Genomic DNA, 26515 nt, shown 5'->3' with positions numbered 1-26515 from the left:
TTCTCGACTGCAAGTGATACGAGGCCGTTGGGATCCAGTACGGCGTTCCGTATTACGCTCCGGAACCCACCGATTCCATATTCTGCTAGCACTCATTGGATCTCGACCAACGCGAGCAGCAGTGTCGCGATACGATAAACCGCAATCGCGATAGGCTACAATCCGACCTTTATCAAAGTCGGAAACGTGATGGTACGCATTTCTCTTCCTTACACGAGGCATCACAACAACGTTTCACTAGGCAACGCCGGACAACTGCTGTTTGTGTATGAGAAATCGGTTGGAAACTTTCCTCATTTCAGCACGTTGTAGGTGTCGCCACCGGCGCCAACCTTGTGTGAATGCTCTGAAAAGCCAATCATTTGCATATCACAGCATCTTCTTCCTGTCGGTTAAATTTCGCGTCTGTAGCACGTCATATTCGTGGTGTAGCAATTTTAATAACCAGTAGTGTATATCCAAGCAAATTGGTACACGTACTGGATCCGGTCATCAACGAACGCCTTCAGCTGGATATCACATATTCAAAGACACACGGGGATTGTTCATCTCGCCGAAGCCACGCCATCACCGACGCTACTGCAGTGTTAAACTAAATTAGCTGGTACCTTCCGGGTGTGAACAATTTTTTCCTCTGCGACTAATAACAGTGCACTGTGCGGTAGCTTCTTGGAAACAGGACTGTACTGTTACCCTATCCAGGTGTTCAGTTCGCTTTGCCCCTTAATACCCTCTAAGACAAAACAAAAAAAGACTACGTGCCACGAAGGAGTTACGGAAACTGGTCACACATCGATATTCGTACACGTACCGACGGAAAATTAAAAATTGCAAACTTTGGCGGCCGATGGATGAATGTGTGACGCTGCAGTGCAATTTCGCCGCTAAGCTGGCAAGGATAGTAAACAGGAGATATGCCGATGACAGGGTATAAAACATATGTGAATTTCATTCCGTGTACTCAGCTGGACAGTAACTAGACCTCGCAGACAGGCGTGTGAGCGACATACGCAGATGTCAGCAGTTGAGTGAGATTAAACTGGAGTAACAACGTACAGCTCTTTACCGTTTTTAACTGACGGAAAGACATCGAGTATAACAGAAATCATTTCTGTCGTTCACCAAGGCAGTGTTATAGGCCGTCAACTGTTCCTTTATCTACATAAACGATTTAGGAGACAATCAGAGCAGCTGTCTTGTTTGCAGATGATGCTATCGTTTATCGTCTACTGAAGTCATCAGAACATCGAAACAAATTGCAAAAAGATTTATGAAAGACATCTGTATGGCGCCCTAAAAACTCGTAGCCTCGAAAAACTCGTTTACGGCAGAGGACTGCAGCACCATTCCCCCTCTCAATTATCGAACAAACGCAAGGATGGCTGACATAGTGTTTAGTGTATCTGGTATTGTAAAACAGTTAAGATCCTTACACGCCAGGAAGGCATCTGGCCCAGACGGTATCCCCGTAAGATTTTATGTTGACTATGCCACAAATATAGAACCATTCGTATCCGTCATCTATCAGAGATCATTGGAACGGCGGAAAGCTCCACGGGACTGGAAGAAGGCCCAGGTCATAGTAATCTATAAAAAAAAAGGGGGTAGAAAATCGGATGCACATAATTACCGGCCAATTTCACTGACATAGATTTGTTGTAGAATCGTGGAACGTATTTTGTGCTCAGTCATAATGATCTTTCTAGACTCTGAGTAGCTCATCTGCAGGAAAAAGCGGTCATGCGAGACACAGCTGGCCCTCTTCGTGCATGATATACAACAGGCTCTAGATACCGGCTCCCAGGTTGATGCCGTATTTCTCGACTTTCGAAAGGCGTTCGACTCAGTTCCGCACTGTCGCTTGCAACATAAAGTGCGCGCTTACGGTCTATCCGATGACATATGCGGTTGGATAGAAAGTTTTCTAACAGACAGGGAGCAGTATGTCGTCCTGAACGGGTTGACCTCAACAGAAACAAGCGTAACTTGAGGTGTGCCCCAGGGCAGCGTAATAGGTCCTCTGCTTTTTACGATTTACATAAACTATCTGGTTGATGGTATTGACAGCCGCATTAGACTGTTTGCCGATGATGCTGTAGTCTACAGGAAAGTAGTATCACACGAAAGTTGTGAACAAATCAATTAAGATTTGCAGAAAATAAATGCGTGGTGTAATGACTGGCAGTTATCTCTCAATATTAGTAAGTGTAACCTACTGCATATAACAAGGCGAGAATCCCCACTAATGCACGAGTACAAAATAAATGCACAGTCTTTGGAAGAGGTAGCGTCCGTCAAGTATCTGTGTGTGACTGTTCGAAATGATCTCAAATGGAATGATCAGATTACACAAGTAACGGATTGCGGTTTATTGGTAGAATCCTGAAACGATGTAGTCCTTCAACAAAGGAAATAGCATACAATACGTTAGTTCATCCAGTCTTGGAGTATTGTTCGTCTGTATGGGACCCTTACCAGTTGGGTCCGATTCAGGAGATTGAGAAGGTCCAAAGAAGAGCGCCAAGATTCGTGACTGGTACATTCAGCGATCGCTACAGCGTTACAAATCTCATACAAAGTTGGAAGTGGGACACTCTTGCAGATAGACGGCGCGCTAAACGGAAGGGGCTGCTCACTAAAATCCGAAATCCGATCTTCACCGAGGATGTAGATCATATATTATTACCACCAAGTTTCAAATCGCGTAATGATCACCATTCAAAGATAAGGGCAATTAGAGCTCGTACTGAGGCGTTCAGACAGTCGTTTTTCCCTCGCGCGATACGTGAGTGGAACAGAGAAGGGGGAGGGGGCGAAATATATATATATATATATATATATATATACGAATTGTGCCCTCCGCCACACACCGCTTGGTGGCTAGCGGAGTATATATGCAGATGTACATAATTGGCAATTGACCCTAAATAATGAAAAGTGTGATGTTATCCACATGATTGCTAAAAGGAATTAGTTAAATTTCGGGTGCACCATAAACCAGTCAAATCTAATGGCAGTAAATTCAACTAAATACTTCGGAATTACAATTACGAACAACTTAAACTGGAAAGAACACAAAGAAAACGTTGTGGGTAAGGCAAGCCAAAGATTGCGTTTTATTGGGAGAACACTTAGGAAATGCAACAGATCTGTTAAAGGGACTGCCTACACTATGCTTGTCCGTCCTCTTTTGGAGTACTGCTGCGCGGTGTGGGATCCTTACCAGATGGGATTAACGGAGCACATCGAGAAAATTCAAAGAAGAGCAGCACGTTTTGTATTGCCTAGAAATGAGGAGAGAGTGTCACTGACACGATACAGGATTTGGGGAGGACATTGTTAACACACAGGAGTTTTTCGTTGCGGCGGAATCTTCTCACGAAATTTCAATCACAAACTTCCTCCCCCGAGTGCAAAAATATTTTGTTGACGCCGACCTACATAGGGAGAAACGATCGTCATAATAAATTAAGGAAAATCAGAGCTTGCACGGAAATATATGTGTGTTCGTTTTTCCCGCGCGCTACGTAGTTTATGATCAAATACACTCCTGGAAATGGAAAAAAGAACACATTGACACCGGTGTGTCAGACCCACCATACTTGCTCCGGACACTGCGAGAGGGCTGTACAAGCAATGATCACACGCACGGCACAGCGGACACATCAGGAACCGCGGTGTTGGCCGTCGAATGGCGCTAGCTGCGCAGCATTTGTGCACCGCCGCTGTCAGTGTCAGCCAGTTTGCCGTGGCATACGGAGCTCCATCGCAGTCTTTAACACTGGTAGCATTCCGCGACAGCGTGGACGTGAACCGTATGTGCAGTTGACGGACTTTGAGCGAGGGCGTATAATGGGCATGCGGGAGGCCGGGTGGACGTACCGCCGAATTGCTCAACACGTGGGGCGTGAGGTCTCCACAGTACATCAATGTTGTCGCCAGTGGTCGGCGGAAGGTGCATGTGCCCGTCGACCTGGGACCGGACCGCAGCGACGCACGGATGCATGCCAAGACCGTAGGATCCTACGCAGTGCCGTAGGGGACCGCGCCGCCACTTCCCAGCAAATTAGGGACACTGTTGCTCCTGGGGTATCGGCGAGGACCATTCGCAACCGTCTCCATGAAGCTGGGCTACGGTCCCGCACACCGTTAGGCCGTCTTCCGCTCACGCCCCAACATCGTGCAGCCCGCCTCCAGTGGTGTCGCGACAGGCGTGAATGGAGGGACGAATGGAGACGTGTCGTCTTCAGCGATGAGAGTCGCTTCTGCCTTGGGGCCAATGATGGTCGTATGCGTGTTTGGTGCCGTGCAGGTGAGCGCCACAATCAGGACTGCATACGACCGAGGCACACAGGGCCAACACCCGGCATCATGGTGTGGGGAGCGATCTCCTACACTGGCCGTACACCACTGGTGATCGTCGAGGGGACACTGAATAGTGCACGGTACATCCAAACCGTCATCGAACCCATCGTTCTACCATTCCTAGACCGGCAAGGGAACCTGCTGTTCCAACAGGACAATGCACGTCCGCATGTATCCCGTGCCACCCAACGTGCTCTAGAAGGTGTAAGTCAACTACCCTGGCCAGCAAGATCTCCGGATCTGTCCCCCATTGAGCATGTTTGGGACTGGATGAAGCGTCGTCTCACGCGGTCTGCACGTCCAGCACGAACGCTGGTCCAACTGAGGCGCCAGGTGGAAATGGCATGGCAAGCCGTTCCACAGGACTACATCCAGCATCTCTACGATCGTCTCCATGGGAGAATAGCAGCCTGCATTGCTGCGAAAGGTGGATATACACTGTACTAGCGCCGACATTGTGCATGCTCTGTTGCCTGTGTCTATGTGCCTGTGGTTCTGTCAGTGTGATCATGCGATGTATCTGACCCCAGGAATGTGTCAATAAAGTTTCCCCTTCCTGGGACAATGAATTCACGGTGTTCTTATTTCAATTTCCAGGAGTGTATGACGTTTGTTTGAGTACTAAAGCGTTTTAGTGTTAACATTTGTGCATCACGGTCTGAAAGGCCTTTCACCCTTTTACTGACAGAATGCCCATCTAGTAATGAAGAATGAATAAAAATATTGTCTATGGCTGTGCTACTATTCCCCCGCACCCTAGTTGGAAAAAACACAATCTGCATCAGATCATATGAATTTAGGACATCTATCAACCTCTTTTTTCTTGCACAATCATATACAAAATTAATATTTCAGTAACCACATATAACTAGTTTCTGGTACTTCCTACAAAGTGAATCACGAACCCTCTCTAGCTTGAGCAGAAATGCTGTGAAGCCGGAGTTAGGGGACCTATAAACAATAACAATTAGTAGTTTACTTTCACTAAACTCAGCTGCACCTGCACAACATCCCAATACCTGTTCAGTGCAGTGCCATGATACGTCTATGGACTCAAATGGAATACTGCTTTTTACGTACATGGCCACTCCCCCACTTCACAAGGAACCCCTTGAAAAAGAGCCAGCTAATCGGTGTCCTGGTAGAGGAAGCCTCTGAACTGTCAAATTATTTAAGTGGTTCTCCAATATACCAATAATTTCAGAGTCAACATCTATAAGCAGTTAGCTAACTTTATTTCTAATACCTCTTATATTTTGATGAAATATGCTAATTCCTTCTCTGCTTGGAAACATGACGTCCTCTGGAGGTGATTCCCTAGTTAGAGGGACTTCCTTTAAGCAGGTATACCTATCAGCTGACTTCACTCTAAAAAAAGCTGCAGTTCTAACACCAACTACTACAGGAATTTTTACATGAGTAACCCCCCCCCCCCTCCCTTCACTACACTGTCACCTATAAGCTTAGCCAGCCTCCCCTTTCATACCTATTAAGGTGCAGGCCATGCCTAGTGCTTCCCGATCTACCGACAGACCAAACTGGCACCACTGAAATGACCCCTGCCCTCTGCCATCAGCGCCCTCCCCAGCCCCGTGTTAACGCGCCTAAGAGCCACATTAAGGTGAGGCCGATCACGACGCTGAAACAGTTGCACAAAATGCACATTAGTGCCACCAGTTTGAGTAGCTATCTCTACCGGGTCACCGCCTACATCATATTCTCCGTCCCTATCGAGGCTGTTCACTGCCCCACCCACTATCACTATCTGATCCTCCAAAATTCCTATATAACTCCTCTATGCTCTCAGTCACTTGAGCCAACCCTGCACTAGGCTTTACAATGCTGGTGACCTGGTACTCACTCCCCAATACTTCCTGCGACTGCTCGTGAGAAGTACCTAGCAGCAGAACCTTCTTCTTTCTGTTAGACCATACAGTGCTATACTCCACATATCCTCAGAAATTTCTTCCTCAAATTAAGGTCCATATTTGATACTAGTAAACTCTTCCTGGCCAGGAATGCCCTTTTTGACATTGCTACATCCGTCATTGGTTATTTTGCTGTCTAGGTAGCAGAATTCCTTAACTTCATCTACTTTGTGACCATCAATTCTGATGTTCAGTTTCTCGTTGTTCTCATTTCTGGTACTTCTCATTACTTCCATCTTTCTTCGATTTACTCACAATCCATATACCGTACTCATTAGATTGTTCATTCCATTCAGCATGTCATGTAATTCTTCTTCACTTTCACCCAGGATAGCAATGTCATCAGCGAATTGTATCGTTGGTATCCTTTCGCCTTCAATTCCACTCCTGAACCTTTCTTTTATTTCCATCGTTGCTTCTTCAACGAACAGATTGAACAGTAGGGCGAAAAACTACATCCCTGTCCTACACCCTTTTTAATCCGAGCACTTCGTTCTTGGTCGTCCACTCTTATTATTCCCTCTTGTATATATTGTGTATTAACCGTCTCTCCATATACGTTACCCCTATTTTTCTCAGAATTTCGAACATCTTGCATCATTTTACATTGACGAACGAATTTTCGAGGCCAACAAATCCTATGAACGTGTCTTGATTTTTCTTTATTCTTGCTTCCATTGTCAGTGCAACTAAGAATTGCCTGTCTGATGCTTTTACGTTTCCTAAAGCCAAACTGATCGTCATCTAGCACATCCTCAGTTTTGTTTCCATTCTTCTGTGTATTATTCGTGTCAGCAACTTGCTGTTAAGCTGATTGTGCGGTAATTCTCGCACTTGTCAGCTCTTGCAGTCTTCAGAATTGCGTGGATGATATTTTTCCGAAAGTCAGATGGTACGTCACCATACTCATATATTCTACACACCAACGTGAATAGTCGTTTTGTTGCCACTTTCCCAAATGATTTTAGACATTCTGATGGAATGTTATTGATCCCTTCTGCCTTATTTGATCATAAGTCCTCCAAAGCTCTTTTAAATTCTGATTCTAACATTGGATACCCTATGTCTTCTAAATCGACTCCTGGTTCTTCTTCTATCACATCAGACAAACCATCCCCTTCTTAGAGACTTTCAATGTATTCTTCCCACCTATCTCCTCTGCATTTAACAGTGAAATTCCCGTTGAACTCTTAATGTTACAACCCCTGCATTTAATGTCACCAAAGGTTGTTTTGACCTTCCTGTATGCTGAGTCTCTCCTTCCGACAATCATTTCATTTTCAATGTCTTCACATTTCTCTGCAGCCAATTCTGTCTTAGCTTCCCTGCACTTCCTACTTATTTGATTACTCAGCGACTTGTATTTCTGTATTCCTGAGTTTCCCGGAACATTTCTGTACTTCCTCCTTTCATCGATCAAATGAAGTATTGCTTCTGTTACCCATGGTTTCGTCGCAGCTACCTTCTTTGTACCTATGTTTTTCTTTCCAACTTCCGTGATTGCCCTTTTTAGAGGTGTCCATTCCTCTTCAACTATACTGCCTACTGAGCCGTGCAGAACCTCCAACGTATCTCGCGATTCTTTAGTACTTCCGTATCCCACGTCTTTGCGTATTGATTCTTCGTGAACAATGTCTTAAACCTACTCTTCATTACTGCATGTCTGTACATGTACACTGCTTGTCTGTACAGTAGGTAGTGTCGGAAGTTCCATGCGGCTTTTCGCGGATGATGCTGTAGTATACAGAGAAGTTGCAGCATTAGAAAATTGCAGCAAAATGCAGGAAGATCTGCAGCGGATAGGTACTTGGTGCAGGGAGTGGCAACTGACCCTTAACATAGACAAATGTAATGTATTGCGAATACATAGAAAGAAGGATGCTTTATTGTATGATTATATGATAGCGGAACAAACACTGGTAGCAGTTACTTGTGTAAAAAATCTGGGAGTATACGTACGGAACGATTTGAAGTGGAATGATAATATAAAATTAATTGTTGGTAAGGCGGGTGCCAGGTTGAGATTCATTGGGAGAGTCCTTAGAAAATGTAGTCCATCAACAAAAGAGGTGGCTTAAAAAAACACTCGTTCGACCTATTCTTGAGTATTGCTCATCAGTGTGGGATCCGTACCAGGTCGGGTTGACGGGGAGATAGACAAGATCCAAAGAAGAACGGCGCATTTCGTCACAGGGTTATTTGGTAAGCGTGATAGCTTCACGAAGATGTTTAGCAAAGTGGCAGACTCTGCAAGAGAGGCGCTCTGCATCGCGGTGTAGCTTGCTGTTCAGGTTTCGAGAGGGTGCGTTTCTGGATGAGGTATCGAATATATTGCTTCCCCCTACTTATACCTCCCGAGGAGATCACGAATGTAAAATTAGAGAGATTCGAGCGCGCACGGCGGCTTTCCGGCAGTCGTTCTTCCCGCGAACCATACGCGGCTGCAACAGGAAAGGGAGGTAATGACAGTGGCACGTAAAGTGGCCTCCGCCACACACCGTTGGTGGCTTGCGGGGTATAAATGTAGATGTACGCGTACATTTACACTGCTTGTCTGTACACGTATACGTGCACTGCTTGTCCCGTACATGAACTTTACTTTCTGCCCCATTCGGATAATACCTTGGTGGTGAGTCCTTTCTTTGCTGTCTTAGAGTGTACACCAAGATACTTTCATTTCTGAGGGTGTGCTTCCAAGAAGGAAGACGCACCATGTCTCGTTAGCACCTCCTCCGCCGAACCGACTACCCATTCCAATATATCATTCCAAAACCGCCAAGCTCGTTTACCCAGCGAATCTACGCGGAACTTCCTCTCCTTGGCCGCGACCTGCGGAAGCGAACACAGACAGGAAAGGCGGGCCCTGCGGATAGAACCGTTTATCTGTGGTATCCGCAACAGCACTCGCAACCAGCCTTATGTAACGCTTTCGAGCTGTATAAAATATACCGAGATTGGTCCCATTATCACGGGCAGACAATCGCCGTAGACCGCTGCTTCTTCTCCAGTGGCCGTCATGTCGCCGCTGGTAGTCTGCGTCGCCGCCCTCACTGCTGCCTGCTTAGTAGCTCAGACCGACGCCGGGGGCACGGTTGACTGCTACGATTCACGTGGGTAAGTCACGACAGTGGATACGGATCTGTTTCACATTTTATTAATCATCTCATCTGCGCTCAAGGATAGCGATACTCACGTATACAGATGGCGGTGGTGGCGCGTACACAAAGTGTAAAAGGGCAGAGCATTGGCGGAGCTGTCATTCGTAGTCTGGTGATTCACGTGAAAAGGTTTGCGACGTGACTATCGCCGAACGACGAGAATTAATAGGCTTTGAACGCGGAATGGTAGTTGGAGCTACACTCGTGGAACATTCCACTTTCGAAATCGTCAGAGAATTCAATATTCCCAGATCCACAGTGTCAAGAATCTGCAGAAAATGTCAAATTACAGGCATCCTCTCTCGCCACGGACAACACAGTGGCCTTCACGTAACGACCGAGAGCAGCGGCGTTTGCGCACAGTTGTCAGTGCTAACAGACAAGCAACACTGCGTGAAATAACCGCACAAAGCCGGCCGTGGTGGCCGAACGGTTCTAGGCGCTGCAGTCCGGAACCGCGCGACGGCTACGGACGCAGGTTCGAATCCTGCCTCGGGCATGGATGTGTGGGGTGTCCTTAGGTTGTAAGAACGTAGGCTTCCGTGGCCGGCGTCATAGTGATTAAAACTCTTCTGGGTGTTACGCCGCGACATTGCTATAAACTAACAACAATAATACACTAAAACCGACGTTTCGGCCGAATTGCAAAGGCCTTGCTCGTGCCCTGAGGAACGCCTTTTGAAATTCGGCCGAAACGTCGGTTTTAGTTTAATAACAAACTTCCTGGCAGATTAAAACTGTGTGCCGGGCCGAGACTCAAACTCGGGACCTTTGCCTTTCGCGGGCAAGTGCTCTACCAACAGAGCTACCCTAGCACTACTCACACCGCCTCCTCATAGCTTTACTTCTGCCAGTATCTCGTCTCCCACCTTCCATACTTTACAGGAGCTCTCCTGAGAAGTTTCATATCAGCACACACTCCGCTGCAGAGTGAAAATCTCATTCTGGAAACATCCCCCAGGCTGTGGCTAAGCCATGTCTCCGCAATATCCTTTCTTCAATGAGTGCTAGTTCTGCAAGGTTCGCAGGAGAGCTTCTGTAAAGTTTGGAAGGTAGGAGACGAGGTACTGGCAACTGTGAGGACGGGGCCTGAGTCGTGCTTGGGTAGTTTAGATTGTAGAGCACTTTCTCGCGAAAGCCAAAGGTCTCGTGTTCGAATCTCAGTCCAGCACACAGTTTTAATCTGCCAGGTAGTTTCATTTATGGGACATAATTGAGAGGTCAGTTCGTGCACAACATCCTGCCCTGTCAACACGTTCCTAGTTGTGGATGGCTAAACATGCAGCATAGCTCAGTATTTTTTGCAGGGAAGTTCCAACGACTTGCTGAGTCCATGCCACGCCGATCTGTTGCACTATGCCGGGAAAAACGATGTCCGAGAGGATATTAGGAAGTATCCCGTAACTTTTGTCGCCTCACTGTATGGTCGACTATATCAGAGTCCCTAGAAAGATCTACATCCATATTACGCAAGCCACCTGACGGTGTTTGGCGGAGGGTACCTTGAGTACCTCTATCGGTTCTCCCTTCTATTCCAGTCTCGTATTGTTCGTGGAAAGGAGGATTGTCGGTATGCCTCTGTGTGGGCTCTAATCTGATTTTATCCTTGTGGTGTCACCGCCAGACACCACACTTGCTAGGTGGTAGCTTAAATCGGCCGCGGTGCATTTAGTACATGTTGGACCCGCGTGTCGCCACTGTGTCATCACAGACCGAGCGCCACCACAAGGCAGGTCTCGAGATACGGACGAGCACTCGCCCCAGTTGTACGGACGACATTGCTAGCGACTACACGGACGAAGCATCGCTCATTAGCCGAGCAGATAGTTAGCATGCATTGCTCATTAGCCGAGCAGACAGTTAGAATAGCCTTCAGCTAAGTCCATGGCTACGACCTAGCAAGGCGCCATTTGTAACATTGCATGTACCTCAAGATAGTCTCACTTGTATCACCAAGAACGTTGTAAACCAATGAAGATATAAAAGTTAAGTGTTCTAGTAGCTACATACTTTTCTTTATAACATTAATAAGTACCCTGTTTCAGACCTCTATCAAGCCTACTTAAGATAACGCGTGCCTTTCGGCTACTTCAGTGTGGCGTAGCTGTCTTGTTACGCCACAACAATCCTCATGGTCTCTTCGCGAGATATACGTAGGAGGCAGCAATATACTGCTTGACTCCTCGGTGAAGGTACGTTCTCGAAACTTCAACAAAAGCCCGTACCGAGCTACTGAGCGTCTCTCCTGCAGAGTCTTCCACTGGAGTTTATCTATCATCTCCGTAACGCTTTCGCGGTTACTAAATATTCCTGTAACGAAGCGCGCTGCTCTCCGTTGTATCTTCTCTATCTCTTCTATCAACCCTGTCTGGTACGGATCCCACATTGCTGAGCAGTATTCAAGCAGTGGGCGAACAAACGTACTGTAACCTACTTCCTTTGTTTTCGGATTGCATTTCCTTAGTATTCTTCCAATGAATCTGTCTGGTATCTGCTTTACCGACGATCAATTTTATATGATCATTCCATTTTAAATCACTCCTAATGCGTACTCCCAGATAATTTATGGAATTAACTGCTTCCAGTTGCTGACCTGCTATATTGTAGCTAAATGATAAGGGATCTTTCTTTCTATGTATTCGCAGCACATTACACTTGTCTACATTGAGATTCAATTGCCATTCCCTGCACCATGCATCAATTCTCTGCAGATGCTCCTGCATTTCAGTACAATTTTCCATTGTTACAACCTCTCTATATACCACAGCATCAACCGCAAAAAGCCTCAGTGAACTTCCGATGTCATCCACAAGGTCATTTATGTATTTTGTGAATAGCAACCGTCCTACGACACTCCCCTGCGGCACACCTGAAATCATTCTTACTTCGGAAGACTTCTCTCCATTGAGAATGACATACTGCGTTCTGTTATCTAGGAACTCTTCAATCCAATCACACAATTGGTCTGATAGTCCATATGCTCTTACTTTGTTCATCAAACGACTGTGGGAAACTGTATCGAACGCCTTGCGGAAGTCAAGAAACACGATATCTACCTGTGAACCCGTGTCTATGGCCCTCTGAGTCTCGTGTACGAATGGTGCAAGCTGGGTTTCACACGATCGTCTTTTCGAAATCCATGCTGATTGCTTCAGAGTAGATTTCTAGTTTCCAGAAAAGTCATTATACTCGAACATAATACGTGTTCCAAAATTCTACAACTGATCGACGTTAGAGATATAGGTCTATAGTTCTGCACATCTGTTCGACGGCCCATCTTGAAAACGGGGATGACCTGTGCCCTTTTCCAATCCTTTGGAACGCTACGCTCTTCTAGAGACCTACGGTACACTGCTGCAAGAAGGGGGGCAAGTTCCTTCGCGTACTCTGTGTAAAATTGAACTGGTATCCCATCAGGTCCAGAGGCCTTTCCTCTTTTGAGCGATTTTAATTGTTTCTCTATCCCTCTGTCATCTATTTCGATATCTACCATTTTGTCATCTGTGCGACAATCTAGAGAAGAAGCTACAGTGCAATCTTCCTCTGTGAAACAACTTTTGAAAAAGACATTTAGTATTTCGGCCTTTAGTCTGTCATCCTCTGTTTCAGTACCATTTTGGTCACAGAGTGTCTGGACATTTTGTTTTGACACCCCTACCGCTTTGACATAAGACCAAAATTTCTTAGGATTTTCTGCCAAGTCAGTACATAGAACTTTACTTTCGAATTCATTGAACGCCTCTCACATAGCCCTCCTCACACTACATTTCGCTTCGCGTAATTTTTGCTGCAAGGCTTTGGCTATATCTGTTTGCTATGAAGTTCCCTTTGTTTCCGGAGCAGTTTTCTAACTCGGTTCTTGTACCACGGTGGCTCTTTTCCATCTCTTACAATCTTGCTTGGCACATACTCATCTAACGCATATTTGTAAGATGGCTTTGAACTTTGTCCACTGATCCTCAACACTATCTGTGCTTGAGACAAAACTTTTGTGTTGAGCCGTCAGGTACTCTCAAATCTGCTTTTTGTCACTTTTGATAAACAGAAAACTCTTTCTACCTTTTTTTAATATTTCCATTTACGGCTTAAATCATCGATGCAGTAACCGCTTTATGATCGCTGATTCCCTGTTCTGCACTAACTGTTTCAAATAGTTCGGGTCTGTTTGTCACCGGAAGGTCTAATATGTTATCGCCACGAGTCGGTTCTCTGTTTAACTGCTCACGATAGTCTTCAGTCTTAAAAAAATTTCACTGGATTCTTTGTCCCTGCCACCCGTTATGAACGTCCGCATCTCGTGGTCGTGAGGTAGCGTTCTCGCTTCCCGCGCCCGGGTTCCCGGGTTCGATTCCCGGCGGGGTCAGGGATTTTCACTGCCTCGTGATGACTGGTTGTTGTGTGATGTCCTTAGGTTAGTTAGGTTTAAGTAGTTCTACGTTCTAGGGAACTGATGACCACAGATGTTAAGTCCCAAAGTGCTCAGAGCCATATGAACCATTTGAACCCGTTATGAACGTTTGAGTCTCCCAGTCTATATCCGGCAAATTAAAATCTCCACCCAGAACCATAACATGGTGGGGAAATCTACTCGAAATATTTTCCAAATTATCCTTCAGGTGCTCAGCCACAACAGCTGCTGAGCCACGGGGCCTCTAGAGACATCCAATTACCATGTCTGAGCCTGCTTTAACCGTGACCTTCACCCAAATTATTTCACATTTCGGATGTCCATCAATTTCCTTAGATACTATTGCACTTCTTATCGCTATAAACACGCCTCCCCATTCACTGTCCAGCCTGTCTCTGCAGTATGCATTCCAATCTGAGTTTAGGATTTCATTACTGTTTACGTCTGGTTTCAGCCAACATCTAAGTTAGATGTAATCGCATGATGAGGCTAAAACCTCCAGTGTTTGCCGCCAGCATACATTTCGCGGAAAGACCACAAAGATAAGGGAGATTAGGGCTCGTACAGAGGCATATAGGCAGTCATTCTCCCCTCGTTCTGTTTGGGACTGGAACATGGAGAGAAGATGCTATCTGTGGTACGAGGTACCCTCCGCCACGCACCGTGTGGTGGATTGCGGAGCATGTATGGAGATGTGGATGTAGACCCTTACGTTAAGTTGTACATGGAGTACAGCAGCAGCATCGAGGCGTGGCTCTGACTGTGTTGTCTACTTGTCCACCACAGGCAGCTGAGGCAGCCGCCGCCAACGGACGACCTGCTCAAGTGTAAGCCGTGGTGTCCCCGTGGTTGTCCACGAGGAGGGTGCGTTCGCCACAACACGTGCAAGTGCCGCCGGGGTTACAAGTGAGTACCATTCGGACACTACTGTCACTACATACTACACGAGTTAAAATGTTTTCCGTGTCAATAATTACCTACTTATTTAGCCACTAGCTGTACCCAGCCACGCTTTGGTGTGACTCGGTCTGCACAAATGGAAAAGAAACAAAAGAGGAACCACACGTTTCAGTAATCATAGCATGTAAGCTTTCACGGCCGGCGTCTTCATTCATTAAAACTTCCGGGCTGAATTGCCGTGGTCCATATATAAAACTACTTCTTCTTCCTGACGTTTCGTTGCCGGCTGCGGGCAACATCTTCTGAGGTGAGTCGGCGACTGGCTGCTAGGCGCTGGAGGTCCCGCTTATACAGAGCGTTTGGATGGCGCCACCACTGGTCACGTGCTTTCGACTTTAAAGCTATCTCTGGCTAGTGCCATCTCTCTCGATTACAGGTAATCGATTGTCACTTCGTTGGTACAGAGTCTAACGCCATATCGTGTCTAGTTTTAATCCCCCTTCTTTTCTATTAAAATTATTTCCGTGCTTGTAGGTCTCTATAGCTTCTCTATACATGCGAGTGTAATAATGTGAGGTCCTAGCTATCACGTTTGTCTCACTAAATTTTATTTCGTGATCACCGTATTTGAGAACGTGTTCCGCTACAGCTGATTTCTCAATCTGTCCCCATCTACAACAAATAAATGCAACTGGGGCAGGTCAATCAAACTACATCTAGCATGAACACAATCAGTAGAAAAGAAGAAGGATTAAAACTAGACAAGATATGGCGTTCGACTTTGTACCAACGAAGTGACAATCGATTACCTGTAATCGAGAGAGATGGCACTAGCCAGAGATAGTTTTAAAGTCGAAAGCACGTGACGAGTGGTGGCGCCATCTAAGCGCTCTGTATAAGCGGGACCTCCAGCGCCTAGCAGCCAGTCGCCGACTCACCTCAGAAGATGTTGCCCGCAGTAGGCAACGACACGTCAGGAAGGAGAAGGAGAAGTAGTTTTATGTATGGACCACGGCAATTCAGCCCGGAAGTTTTAATTAATGACACGTTTCAGTATTTATGGGAATCGGATATACGTCCTAGTCTCCTTTTTTCCCCCGTCTCTGTCCCGCTCCTACCCCCCTCTCTCTACCCATCAACTCCTTCGCCTCTCTCCGGTCAGCTTCTCCACCACTCTCTCTCTCTTCATCTCCCTTCTCTCCGAAATAGAGTCCTTCCCTCTACCACTTCTACTTACGGTCCGTTCACGTACGCCTCCACGGTGTACGCCTCGGCCGCAGTTTCGCCTGGACCTTTTGCACGGCACTAAGGATTACGTTAACCCCGCCGCTCTCCGCTATCACTTCATCTACATCTACATGATTACTCTACAATTCGCATGTAAGTGCTTGGCAGAGGGTTCATCGAACCACAATCATACTATCTCTCTACCATTCCACTCCCGAACAGCGCGCGGGAAAAACGAACACCTAAACCTTTCTGTTGGAGCTCTGATTTCTGTTATTTTATTTTGATGATAATTCCTACCCATGTAGGTTGGGCTCAACGAAATATTTTCGCATTCGGAAGAGAAAGTTGGTGACTGAAATTTCGTAAATAGATCTCGCCGCAACGAAAAACTTCATTGCTTTAATGACTTCCATCCCAACTCGCGTATCATATCTGCCACACTCTCTCCCCTATTACGTGATAATACAAAACGGGCTGCCCTTTTTTGCATCCTTTCGATGTCCTCCGTCAATCCCACCTGGTAAGGATCCCACACCGCGCAGCAATATTCTAACAGAGGCCGAACGAGTGTAGTGTAAGCTGTCACCAAGGGTACGTGGGTGGGCCTTTAGCTCGAAAGCCCTTATCGCTGATGTTTCGTTGAATGGTTCACGCGCGGACACTTTTTGATGGCCCAGCATTGATATCTGCAACAATTTGCGGAAGGGTTGCCCTTCTGTCACGTTAAACGATTCTCCTCAGTCGTCGTTGGTCCCGTTCTCGCAGGATTTTTCCCGGCCACGGAGATTTTGGAGATTTTATGTTTTACCGGACTCCTGATATTCACGGTGTAGTCATGAAATGGGAAAAACCCAACTTTATCGCTGCCTGGAAGATACTGTGTCCTATCGCTCGTGCACCGTCTATAACACCACGTTCAAACTCACTTAAATCTTGATAACTTGCCATTGTAGCAGCAGTAACCGATCTACCTACTGCGCCAGACACTTGTTTATATAGGAGTTTCCGACCACAGCGCAGCATTCTGCCTGCTTACGTATCTCTGTATTTGAATACGCGTGCCTATACAAGTTTCTTTGTCGCTTTAGTGTAATAGTGTATTTCATTTCATACAGACAACGGCGTACAATTTCTTGTGGAACTGGCTGTAGTCCACATATTCCATCACAGTTTGCAGCAGAGAACCAGAAATCTGAAAAATGGTAGTTGGTTCCTAACTGCATAACTACGTCCAGTTCTTTGTCTTTTTTTTTTTTCCTCATTCATGGAAACCTATGCATAAGATTGCTATATGCTGAGAAAGTGTGTCCGTCTCTTCAGTACGTGAACCCACTGTTTCCTTTTGCAGGGACAAGAGGACGCCCTCTCAGGTGAGGGCCAAGGCCCCCATCCGCTGCAGGCCGGTGTGCACCAACGGCTGCATCAACGCCGACTGCGTGGCCCCGGACATGTGTCGCTGCTGGCCGGGGTACGGCATGATGATGGGCATCAGAAACATGTGCTTCTGGGGTATGATGGGCGGCGGGGACTAAACGGGGAATGTGAACCAATTCACCACTGGCTTCTCGCCTTACAGCACCTGACGATAAAGACGGTGAAAACAACAGAGTACAAGGGTCTGACATGTGTGCTTATGTGCTTCATTTCAGAACTATAGCTCAAATCACCGTTAAACACAAACGCTTTACAGCGTGACAAAACAAAACCTCTGAAATTCAGTGTAATTGAGTAATTAAAGTTTACTGACTACTCACATTGTTTTTGTTTATTCACTAGCCCTTTACCCACAGCTTCACCAACCCGCACGTCTCCCCCCTCCCCTCTGAGCCCTACGTCTCCCACCATCTCCTCATCCCCCTCACACTGCAGATCTCCTCTCTGTCCACCTCTGCAGCACCCTCATCCCAGCTGGAACTACCTGGTTCTTATCCACACGGCACTTCTTCCCCGGCAATAAGGGTTGTTTGTGCCAAGTTTGGTCGAAACCGATCGAGAGGTTTAGGACCTGTGGAACATGCAAGACGGTCTGGCCCCGACTTAACCGTTGGTTTCAACTTGGACTGTTACTCTGCGTCTGGTTTCCCGCGGATATTGCGGTTATGCCGTGGTTCTTCATCTTTCTACGTGTGGCAGCAGCGGTGTGTATCGGTATTCGCACCTTGTACTATCTTTGGCCTGGTGCTTATAGTTTCCGGCTAGCAGGTGTGCGGCAGTCGGTCGGTTGGTGTGGATCAGCCAGGAAATGTCCGCGCGGCGCAGTGGGCGGGGCCCGCTGGCGGTCTCTACGCAGTGTCTGTGTGTGTGGGAGCTGTTCAGATGGCGACAACATTCGTGGCTCACCGACCCAGGACACCAAAGTTGAGTGGTGATTTAATTACCGAAGCCAGTCTGTTCACATTGTGCCGTTGGTTTTCATGATTGGCTGTTGGCGGTATTCCTGTGAGCAACAGCGAGTGTTCGAGATGGAGAAAGTTTGGCCACCATCCGCTGGAGTTTAACTGTATTCTGGTTATTTGAAGTCCAAGTGCACCAGCGGTATTTTCTGCCTTGTGGCCGTTAGCGTTCAGGTTACCTGCCCTCGCCGCTGACGTAAAATTCAGGCAGTGTCCTTTCCTCACCGTGTTGTCGCTGCCCAACACGTGTGTGTAGCTTTGACAGCTTATGCATACTTGGTTGTGGGCGGCTACGCCTTTCACGCTTCGGCTTTGGAGTTCCTTGTGTACTGGTTGGGTGGAAAGCAAGTACTCTTGTCGCTGGGTCCGTTGAGTGTCTCTTGGTTGGGTTGCAGGCGGATTGGATATAGTTGGGCCGACTATCTGTCTCCCCTAAGCGAACGCTAGTATTTCAAGTGCAGACCGACCCCGGAAACTTTGAGTGCGGCTGGCTGCACTCCCTTTTCTTATTGTTGTTTGATTGTGTATTTTAATGGCTCATAGCCGATGGTTTGAATTTGTATGCTTTTAGTTGGGTTTTAAATAATGGGCCTTGAGCCGCTTTAAAATTGGAAGTTCCTTACTTGTCAAGTCTTGCATTGTTTGGGCTTTCAGCCTGTGGAAAATATTGCTTAAAGATAAATCTTTGGGCCTTCTGCCTACTAAAAATTATTTTAGTTCTGTTAGGTCATAGGCCTTCAGCCGTTTTTAAATTTAAGTTGTTGTCTTTCAAGTATCAGACTGTGTGGGGCCCTCAGCCTAATTGAAGATAAGGCCTTCTGCCGTGTGTGTGTGTGTGTGTGTGTGTGTGTGTGTGTGTGTGTGTGTGTCATCCTCATTATCATTTTATCATCATCGGTGCGTAAGTGGCCGAAGTGGTGTCAAATAGAAATAAATGCATCAAGCATCCTAACATACCGACCGGGTTTTGTTGGCCAATAAAGCCGTACGCACCTCATCTCATTTCATTTTTCTGACGTGTAAGCGCAGTCGTGGTTGAGAGCTAAAATACAATGCTTCTACAGTCCTCAACGTGTTCAATCTACACGTTTCCATACCAATATTAGAAACGCGAATGAACTCCGTCTGTTACGTTTTTGCGACTAACCCGCTGAAACGATTTCGTTGAAATTTGGTATGAGATAGCTTGTGCCCTGACGAAGAACGTACGCTACTTCACAAAGTGTGTAATGCATTTATTGACTGAAGGCAAACACGCGACCTAGGGAAAAATATTTAGTCTTTGATAAAACTATTTACTATTTCATTTTTGAAATTTATCATACTTGCGAAAATCATTTTATTGATTAATGTGTGAAACGTTAATGATTCAGCATAATCAGAACAATGCTTAAACAGTAATACCGTTCTTAATCCATAGTTTCATTCCAATACCAATATTATTAAATGCGAAAATAACAGACAGTTATGCTTTCCTGAATCTACCGCTGAACAACTCCGATGAAATGTGATATGGATCATAGACTACTTCAGGAAGCTGTAGAATCTTTTTTACTATTAACATTTTTAAATATGATATAGTTGAGTGATATGCAGGCGACACTTGCACGATGGTCGGCGATTCGTAGTGTTTATGTTTGATTCCGTGACAGTGCGAATCAAATGCTATTGTCCGCGCGGTTTATGATTTACTTGTTACTCCACCTGGCACAGTTGGAGAATGTCTGTGGAGATACGATAACAAAATCGGGCGTTAAGCCCGAGAACCATATTTAAAACTGTTACTAAAAGACTCACAAATGTAAGTCTCATATAGTGCATAGTTCTAAGAGAGCTCAAGCTGCGGAAGTTACTCGAATCCAGCAAAAATGCAGTCTCATGACCTCCGGAACTTGGATGCAGTACGTCAGGCCGCGTTAAGAACTACAGAGGCATTATAACAGTCAGAACCCCGGCGCATGTTAGACGCTGAGCCTCACGCGTCTCTTACACGTTCCAAGTTCTTTGAACACTCCCAACGACGGCATCATTTAAAGGCTGTACAACGAACAGAGAGTCTTGGCTTCACATATGGAAAGTGGGAGGCTTTTGGTGAAGCCGCATGTGGTTAATATCTATTAACTGACTATGTTACTCATCGATTAGTCATCTTAGGGAGAACAGATGAGAAATACAGGCATTGTAATGCGTTGAAATGGAAGTAAGACACAGTTGCTGTTTGTACCCCTGGTGGCTACAATCTCACTTCCAGTACCAGGTGAGCCAGAAGAACTTAAGCAAAGTCTACTTCTGTACGAATGTATGAACTGAGGTGTTTTTTTAATATAATTAGAAAATACAACTTATGCTTTCAGATGACTTCATCTGGTGAGGATACACAAGTCAAAATGTCAGTTTTTTTGTCTAGTTGTACAGCTCAAGGCCAAATATTCCACAGAAATGACTTCATCATTCCACCAGCTAATCATCAGCAGCGAAGCAGACTTGCAGATGTAACAACACCCCAAGCTTGGAGAAAGAAACGGTTTTTAATATTCAGAGAATTTCGCAATTATGCACCTGTATAGCAGCACTACAAAGGTTTATTCATACACATTTATACCACTATATACCCAGATATTTATAATTTAGTTGGCATACTTCCTGGCCATCACTCATGGTGAAAAAACTACTGATATCGGGGTGCAGCCACGGGTAACAGCTAATTTTCAGTAGTAAAAGTTTATATGCCAAGTAGCTCTGCAGATGATGAAGAAATTGATGAAATGTATGATGAGATAAAAGAAATTATTCAGGGAGTGAAGGGAGACGAAAATTTAATAGTCATGGGTGACTGGAATTCGGTAGTAGGAAAAGCGAGAGAAGGAAACGTAGTAGGTGAATATGGATTGGGGGAGAGAAATGAAAGAGGAAGCCGCCTGGTAGAATTTTGCACAGAGCATAGCTCAATCATAGCTAACACTTGGTTCAAGAACCATGAAAGAAGGTTGTATACATGGAAGAACCCTGGAGATACTAAAAGGTTTCAGATAGATTATATAAGGGTAAGACAGAGATTTAGGAATCAGGTTTTAAATTGTAAGACATTTCCAGGGGCAGATATGGACTCTGACCACAATCTATTGGTTATGAACTGTAGACTAAAACTGAAGAAACTGCAAAAAGGTGGGAATATAAGGAGATGGTGTAACGGTCCCCGCCCTCGGCGTTAACTCTTTAAAGCCTGTACTATGGTAAGTTGACGGGCTTCACCTTTTACGAAAGGATTTTAGTACATATGTTGACTGCGTGTACCTGAATGGAAGCAAAATCGGACTTATACCCAGTCAGTAACAACAACGATACGTGAAGCAAGTATAAAGTGCAACTACACGTTAGGACGGGCAAGGAATATGCACAGCAGATGCTACCAATTGTTAATAATACGGTCGCCAGCCTAATTAGGCATTAAGTGAGTTTTTTCCTTGTACAAGTGGGTGTACGTACAAGCATAACAACACGTAGTAATACTGCATTATAAGGTAAATTTTCGAACCAGAAAAATCTACTGAACTAATATTTTCCCTTTCTGTACTAATTTGGACAAGCTGTAAATACACAACATTACACTACAATGATTACTACAAACTGCATTTTGTCTATTGATCCGACTGAAATCGGGCATAGATTACCCTAGAAATAGCACTTTTGAAACACACATACAATGTCAATCTGAATAAGAGAAAAACACCAATAAATTTAGGTTTTATATTGACTTTAACTTTGCGGGTCAAATCAGTTCAGTACACTCCAGAATTTAAATGAATAGAAAAGAGTGGAAGGGGGGGGGGGACCCTGAAACTGTTATGATCACTGTGTTGAAACTATTGACTATTGGAAAAATTAAGCACTCAAGATTTACAAAATATGAGTTACTACTCTTTTTGTCTTATTACTTCCTCATTTAACTACCATTATTTTTGTCTCAAATTAATTAAGTTTCATTACTAAACCAATTCCAAAATTATCCTCCAACTTTGTTAGACCTTAGTTCTTCGCTTATATTTTCATTAACAATATAGCTCCTTAAACATCTTTCTAGCATAGATAGTTCTGCAGGTAATTCCTTTTAACATAAACTTTAAATCTTCATTTCGGGACACTCGGATTGCACCACATGTGGAAAGGACCCTGTCCAGGTTAGTGACTAGGATAATTAATTGATAGGACAATTCTGGTAAAAGTTATGCTGTTATTTAACAGTCAGGAACAAAATTAACACTGGTCCACACGAATACAATTCTAAAGATTCAACCTGTTCGAGTCGATGCGGCGGTTGGCGGGCAGCAAGATGGCGAGGCGCACAGCACACATACAATCACAGCTATGGCTCTTGCTGTATCGGCACTATGCTTCTTAGCGTTGCAATCCTTTTCAATTCAGTGCCTATAGAATATAGCCATGCTGAATAGTCGTCGGAAACGGCACATCCGAGGCTCAATGAACCCACTTTTTCCAGGATAGCCTCCTCGATCCGGAACGTGTTCCTCAGACCGATGCCCAACTCCGACTGTCTTGCTGAGCCCGTTATGCCGTGCCGGGCCCGTGTGCATTTTCCCGCGCTCGCCTGCCATCCACCCTTTACCGCTCCCCTACAGATAGGGTATTCACCAAAGGTTTTACATTCCACATATCCTAATACATTGCCTACGCATGGACCAGGCTCACAATTATAATTTCAAACATATTACAATAGATTCAATAAGGGTTACACTTCAATTCTGTTATAGCATTGCTTGAAAGTTGACATAAATATTGACATTCACATCGAAAGTTGCTCACAGTTTCTTTAACATAATGACACGAAAAGAAAAAGAAATAAAATCAAAACATTGCTTACATTAATTCATCGAAAATCAGAAGAAAAATTATTATATATACAGTTGTTGTTACAATGGGACCTGGATAAACAGAAAGAACCAAAGGTTGTACAGAGTTTCAGGGAGAGCATAAGAGAACAATTGACAGGAATGGGGGAAAAAATACAGTAGAACAAGAATGGGTAGCTTTGAGGAATGAAATAGTGAAGGCAGCAGAGGATCAAGTAGGTAAAAAGACGTGGGCTAGTAGAAATCCTTGGGTAACACAAGAGATACTGAATTTAATTGATGAAAGGAGAAAATACAAAAATGCAGTAAATGAAGCGGGCAAAAAGGAATACAAAGTCTCAAAAATGAGACCGACAGGAAGTGCAAAATGGCTAAGCAGGGATGGCTAGAGGACAAATGTAAGGATGTATGAGCTTATCTCACTAGTGGTAAGATAGATACTGCCTACAGGAAATTTTAGAGACACCTTTGGAGAAAAGAGTACCACTTGTATGAATATCAAGAGCTCAGATGGAAACCCAGCTCTAAGCAAAGAAGGGAAAGCAGAAAGGTGGAAGGAGTATATAGAGGGTCTATACAGGGGCGATGTTCTTGAGGACAATATTATTGAAATGGAAGAGGATGTAGATGAAGATGCAATGAGAGATACGATACTGCGTGAAGAGTTTGACAGAGCACTGAAAGACCTGAGTCGAAACAAGGCCCCGGGAGTAGACAACATTCCATTAGAACTACTGACAGCCTTGGGAGAGCCAGGCCTAACAAAACTCTACCACCTGCTGAGCAAGATGTATGAGACAGACGAAATTCCCTCAGACTTCAAGAAGAATATAGTAATTCCAATCACAAAGAAAGCAGGTGTTGACAGATGTGAAAATTACCGAACTTTCAGTTTAATAAGTCACAGCTTCAAAATACTAACGCGAATTCTTTACAGACGAGTGGAAAACTGACCTCGGGGAAGATCAGTTTGGATTCAGTAGAAATGTTGGAACACGTGAGGCAATATTGACCCTACCACTTATCTTAGAAGAAAGATTAAGGAAAGGCAAACCTACGTTTCTAGCATTTGTAGACTTAGAGAAAGCTTTTGAAAATGTTGACTGGAATACTCTTTCAAATTTTGAAGGTGGCAGGGATAAAATACAGGGAGCGAAAGGCTATTTACAATTTGTACAGAAACCAGATGGCAGTTATAAGGGTCGAGGGGCATGAAAGGGAAGCAGTAGTTGGGAAGGGAGTGAGACAGGGTTGTAGCCTCTCCCTGATGCTATTCAATCTGTATATTGAGCAAGCAGTAAAGGAAACAAAAGAAAAATTCGGAGTAGGTATTAAAATCCACGGAGAAGAAATAAAAACTTTGAGGTTCGCCGATGACATTTTAATTGTGTCAGAGACAGCAAAGGACTTGGAAAAGTAGTTGAACGGAATGGACAGTGTCTTTAAAGGAGGATATAAGATGAACATCAACAAAAGCAAAACGAGGATAATGGAATGTAGTCTAATTAAGTCGGGTGATGGTGAGGGAATTAGATTAGGAAATGAGACACTTAAAGTAGTAAAGGAGTTTTGCTATTTGGGGAGCAAAATAACTGATGATGGTCGAAGTAGAGAGGATATAAAATGTAGACTGGCAATGGCAAGGAAAGCGTTTCTGAAGAAGAGAAATTTGTTAACATCGAGTATAGATTTAAGTGTCAGGAAGTCGTTTCTGAAAGTATTTGTATCGAGTGTAGCCATGTATGGAAGTGAAACATGGACGATAAATAGTTTGGACAAGAAGAGAATAGAAGCTTTCAAAATGTGGTGCCACAGAAGAATACTGAAGAGTAGATGGGTGGATCACATAACTAATGAGGAGGTATTGAATAGGATTGGGGAGAAGAGGAGTTTGTAGCACAACTTGACTAAAAGAAGGGATCCGTTGGTAGGACATGTTCTGAGGCATAAAGGGATCACCAATTTGGTACTGGAGGGCAGCGTGGAGGGTAAAAATCGTAGAGGGAGACCAAGAGATGAATACACTAAGCAGATTCAGAAGGATGTAGGCTGCAGTAGGTACTGGGTGATGAAGCTTGCATAGGATAGAGTAGCATAGAGAGCTGCATCGAACCAGTCTCAGCACTGAAGACCACAACAACAATATATATATAATCTCTGAGAACGGGGCTCACAACCCGAACCACACGCCACTGTTAAGCACTAATGAAGGACTGGGTCCCTTACTTCGATTGCACATAATTCATTAAGGTCAATCCAACACGTTTATTTCAAATAACAGAAATAAGTTACATTTGAATCTGTCTGGCATTGAACAGGAATTTCAAAAAAAATTTCAATATCAGCTGATTTAGTGCTCGAAGCGCGAGTTAAGCCAATAACCAGATAAACTAAACAATTCTCCGTAATTCAAAAGAAATAGAAAAACAAAATTGAATCAATACACCCCACTGACGAATATCCAAAAAAATCTTACAATACTACTCAAAAGAGTATACTGAAGTGGGGAGCAGTCATTCACCCGACAGAACACTTCAAAATGAGTCAATAACACAGCTTCGTGCCCCAGAAAACTGCAGGACATTAAATACACTTCATTTGACGAGTAACAAATACTCATTAACATTACGCCACTCCTGTTTGAACTGCAGTGTCCCAAAGAAACAGGCGCTCATTCTGAAAGAACAATTTTTTTATATATGTTTAAATTACAGCATTAAGGAATTCCAAAAGATGTCCAATCGAACCCCACCCCCCTTTTCATTTGAGGCACAAATCCTTCCCCTTTCTAGGCGGAGGCTGAGCCAGAAACACAGAATGCCACAAAAACACAGTTTTGCTGTGAAACCTTACAGGACACCTGGAAGCAGTAACGAACAAGGGAACAGCACCCACAAATAACACAGGCTAAAAGTCTGGCTGGGAACACATCCTACGAGAAATTGTTCACACTATGCTCACCACAAACTGTAGGCATTCCGGCCGAACATCCGCTTGCGGTGGCTGCCAGAAGGACGAAGCAACCGACAGGCCCGCGCCGTGCTTCTCACACAGGCACCTCAGTTTGTACAAACATCTAGGCCAACACCAACTCCGGACTCCCCTCTCACTGCGAGGCTTGGCACAGTTTAAACGAAATGCCTTCCGGGCAACCAGTAACCGCCGCAGGAGTTTCGCGATTAGCAAACAGGCCCAGCGTAACAGACATCACACATGCGCTTACGCCTGAGCCACAACTCCGCCGGTCTCACCGGCCGCCCCAAAC

General features: G+C 44.9%; 1 protein-coding gene across 2 annotated transcripts in view; it reads left to right on the top strand.

Moving 5' to 3' along the window:
• Nucleotides 1-9239: 9239 nt before the first annotated feature.
• Nucleotides 9240-26515, top strand: part of LOC124552552 (von Willebrand factor D and EGF domain-containing protein-like) — a 32606-nt gene continuing 15330 nt past the window's right edge. Inside the window, exons 1-3 of one of the 2 annotated variants that reach the window (XM_047126870.1) lie at nt 9246-9407; nt 14646-14765; nt 17338-17742. In XM_047126870.1, the coding sequence (XP_046982826.1) occupies nt 9310-9407; nt 14646-14765; nt 17338-17521 (402 nt within the window). In that variant the 5' untranslated portion in view covers nt 9246-9309 and the 3' untranslated portion in view covers nt 17522-17742. Of the gene's footprint in view, nt 9408-14645; nt 14766-17337; nt 17743-26515 lie in introns of those variants that run through there. The other variant, XM_047126872.1, reaches the window with a different exon arrangement.

This window comes from Schistocerca americana, chromosome 10, assembly GCF_021461395.2.
Source record: "Schistocerca americana isolate TAMUIC-IGC-003095 chromosome 10, iqSchAmer2.1, whole genome shotgun sequence".
Lineage (NCBI taxonomy): Eukaryota > Metazoa > Arthropoda > Insecta > Orthoptera > Acrididae > Schistocerca > Schistocerca americana.
Note: the sequence above shows the minus strand (reverse complement) of the source record. Positions and strands in the feature narration are given on the sequence as shown.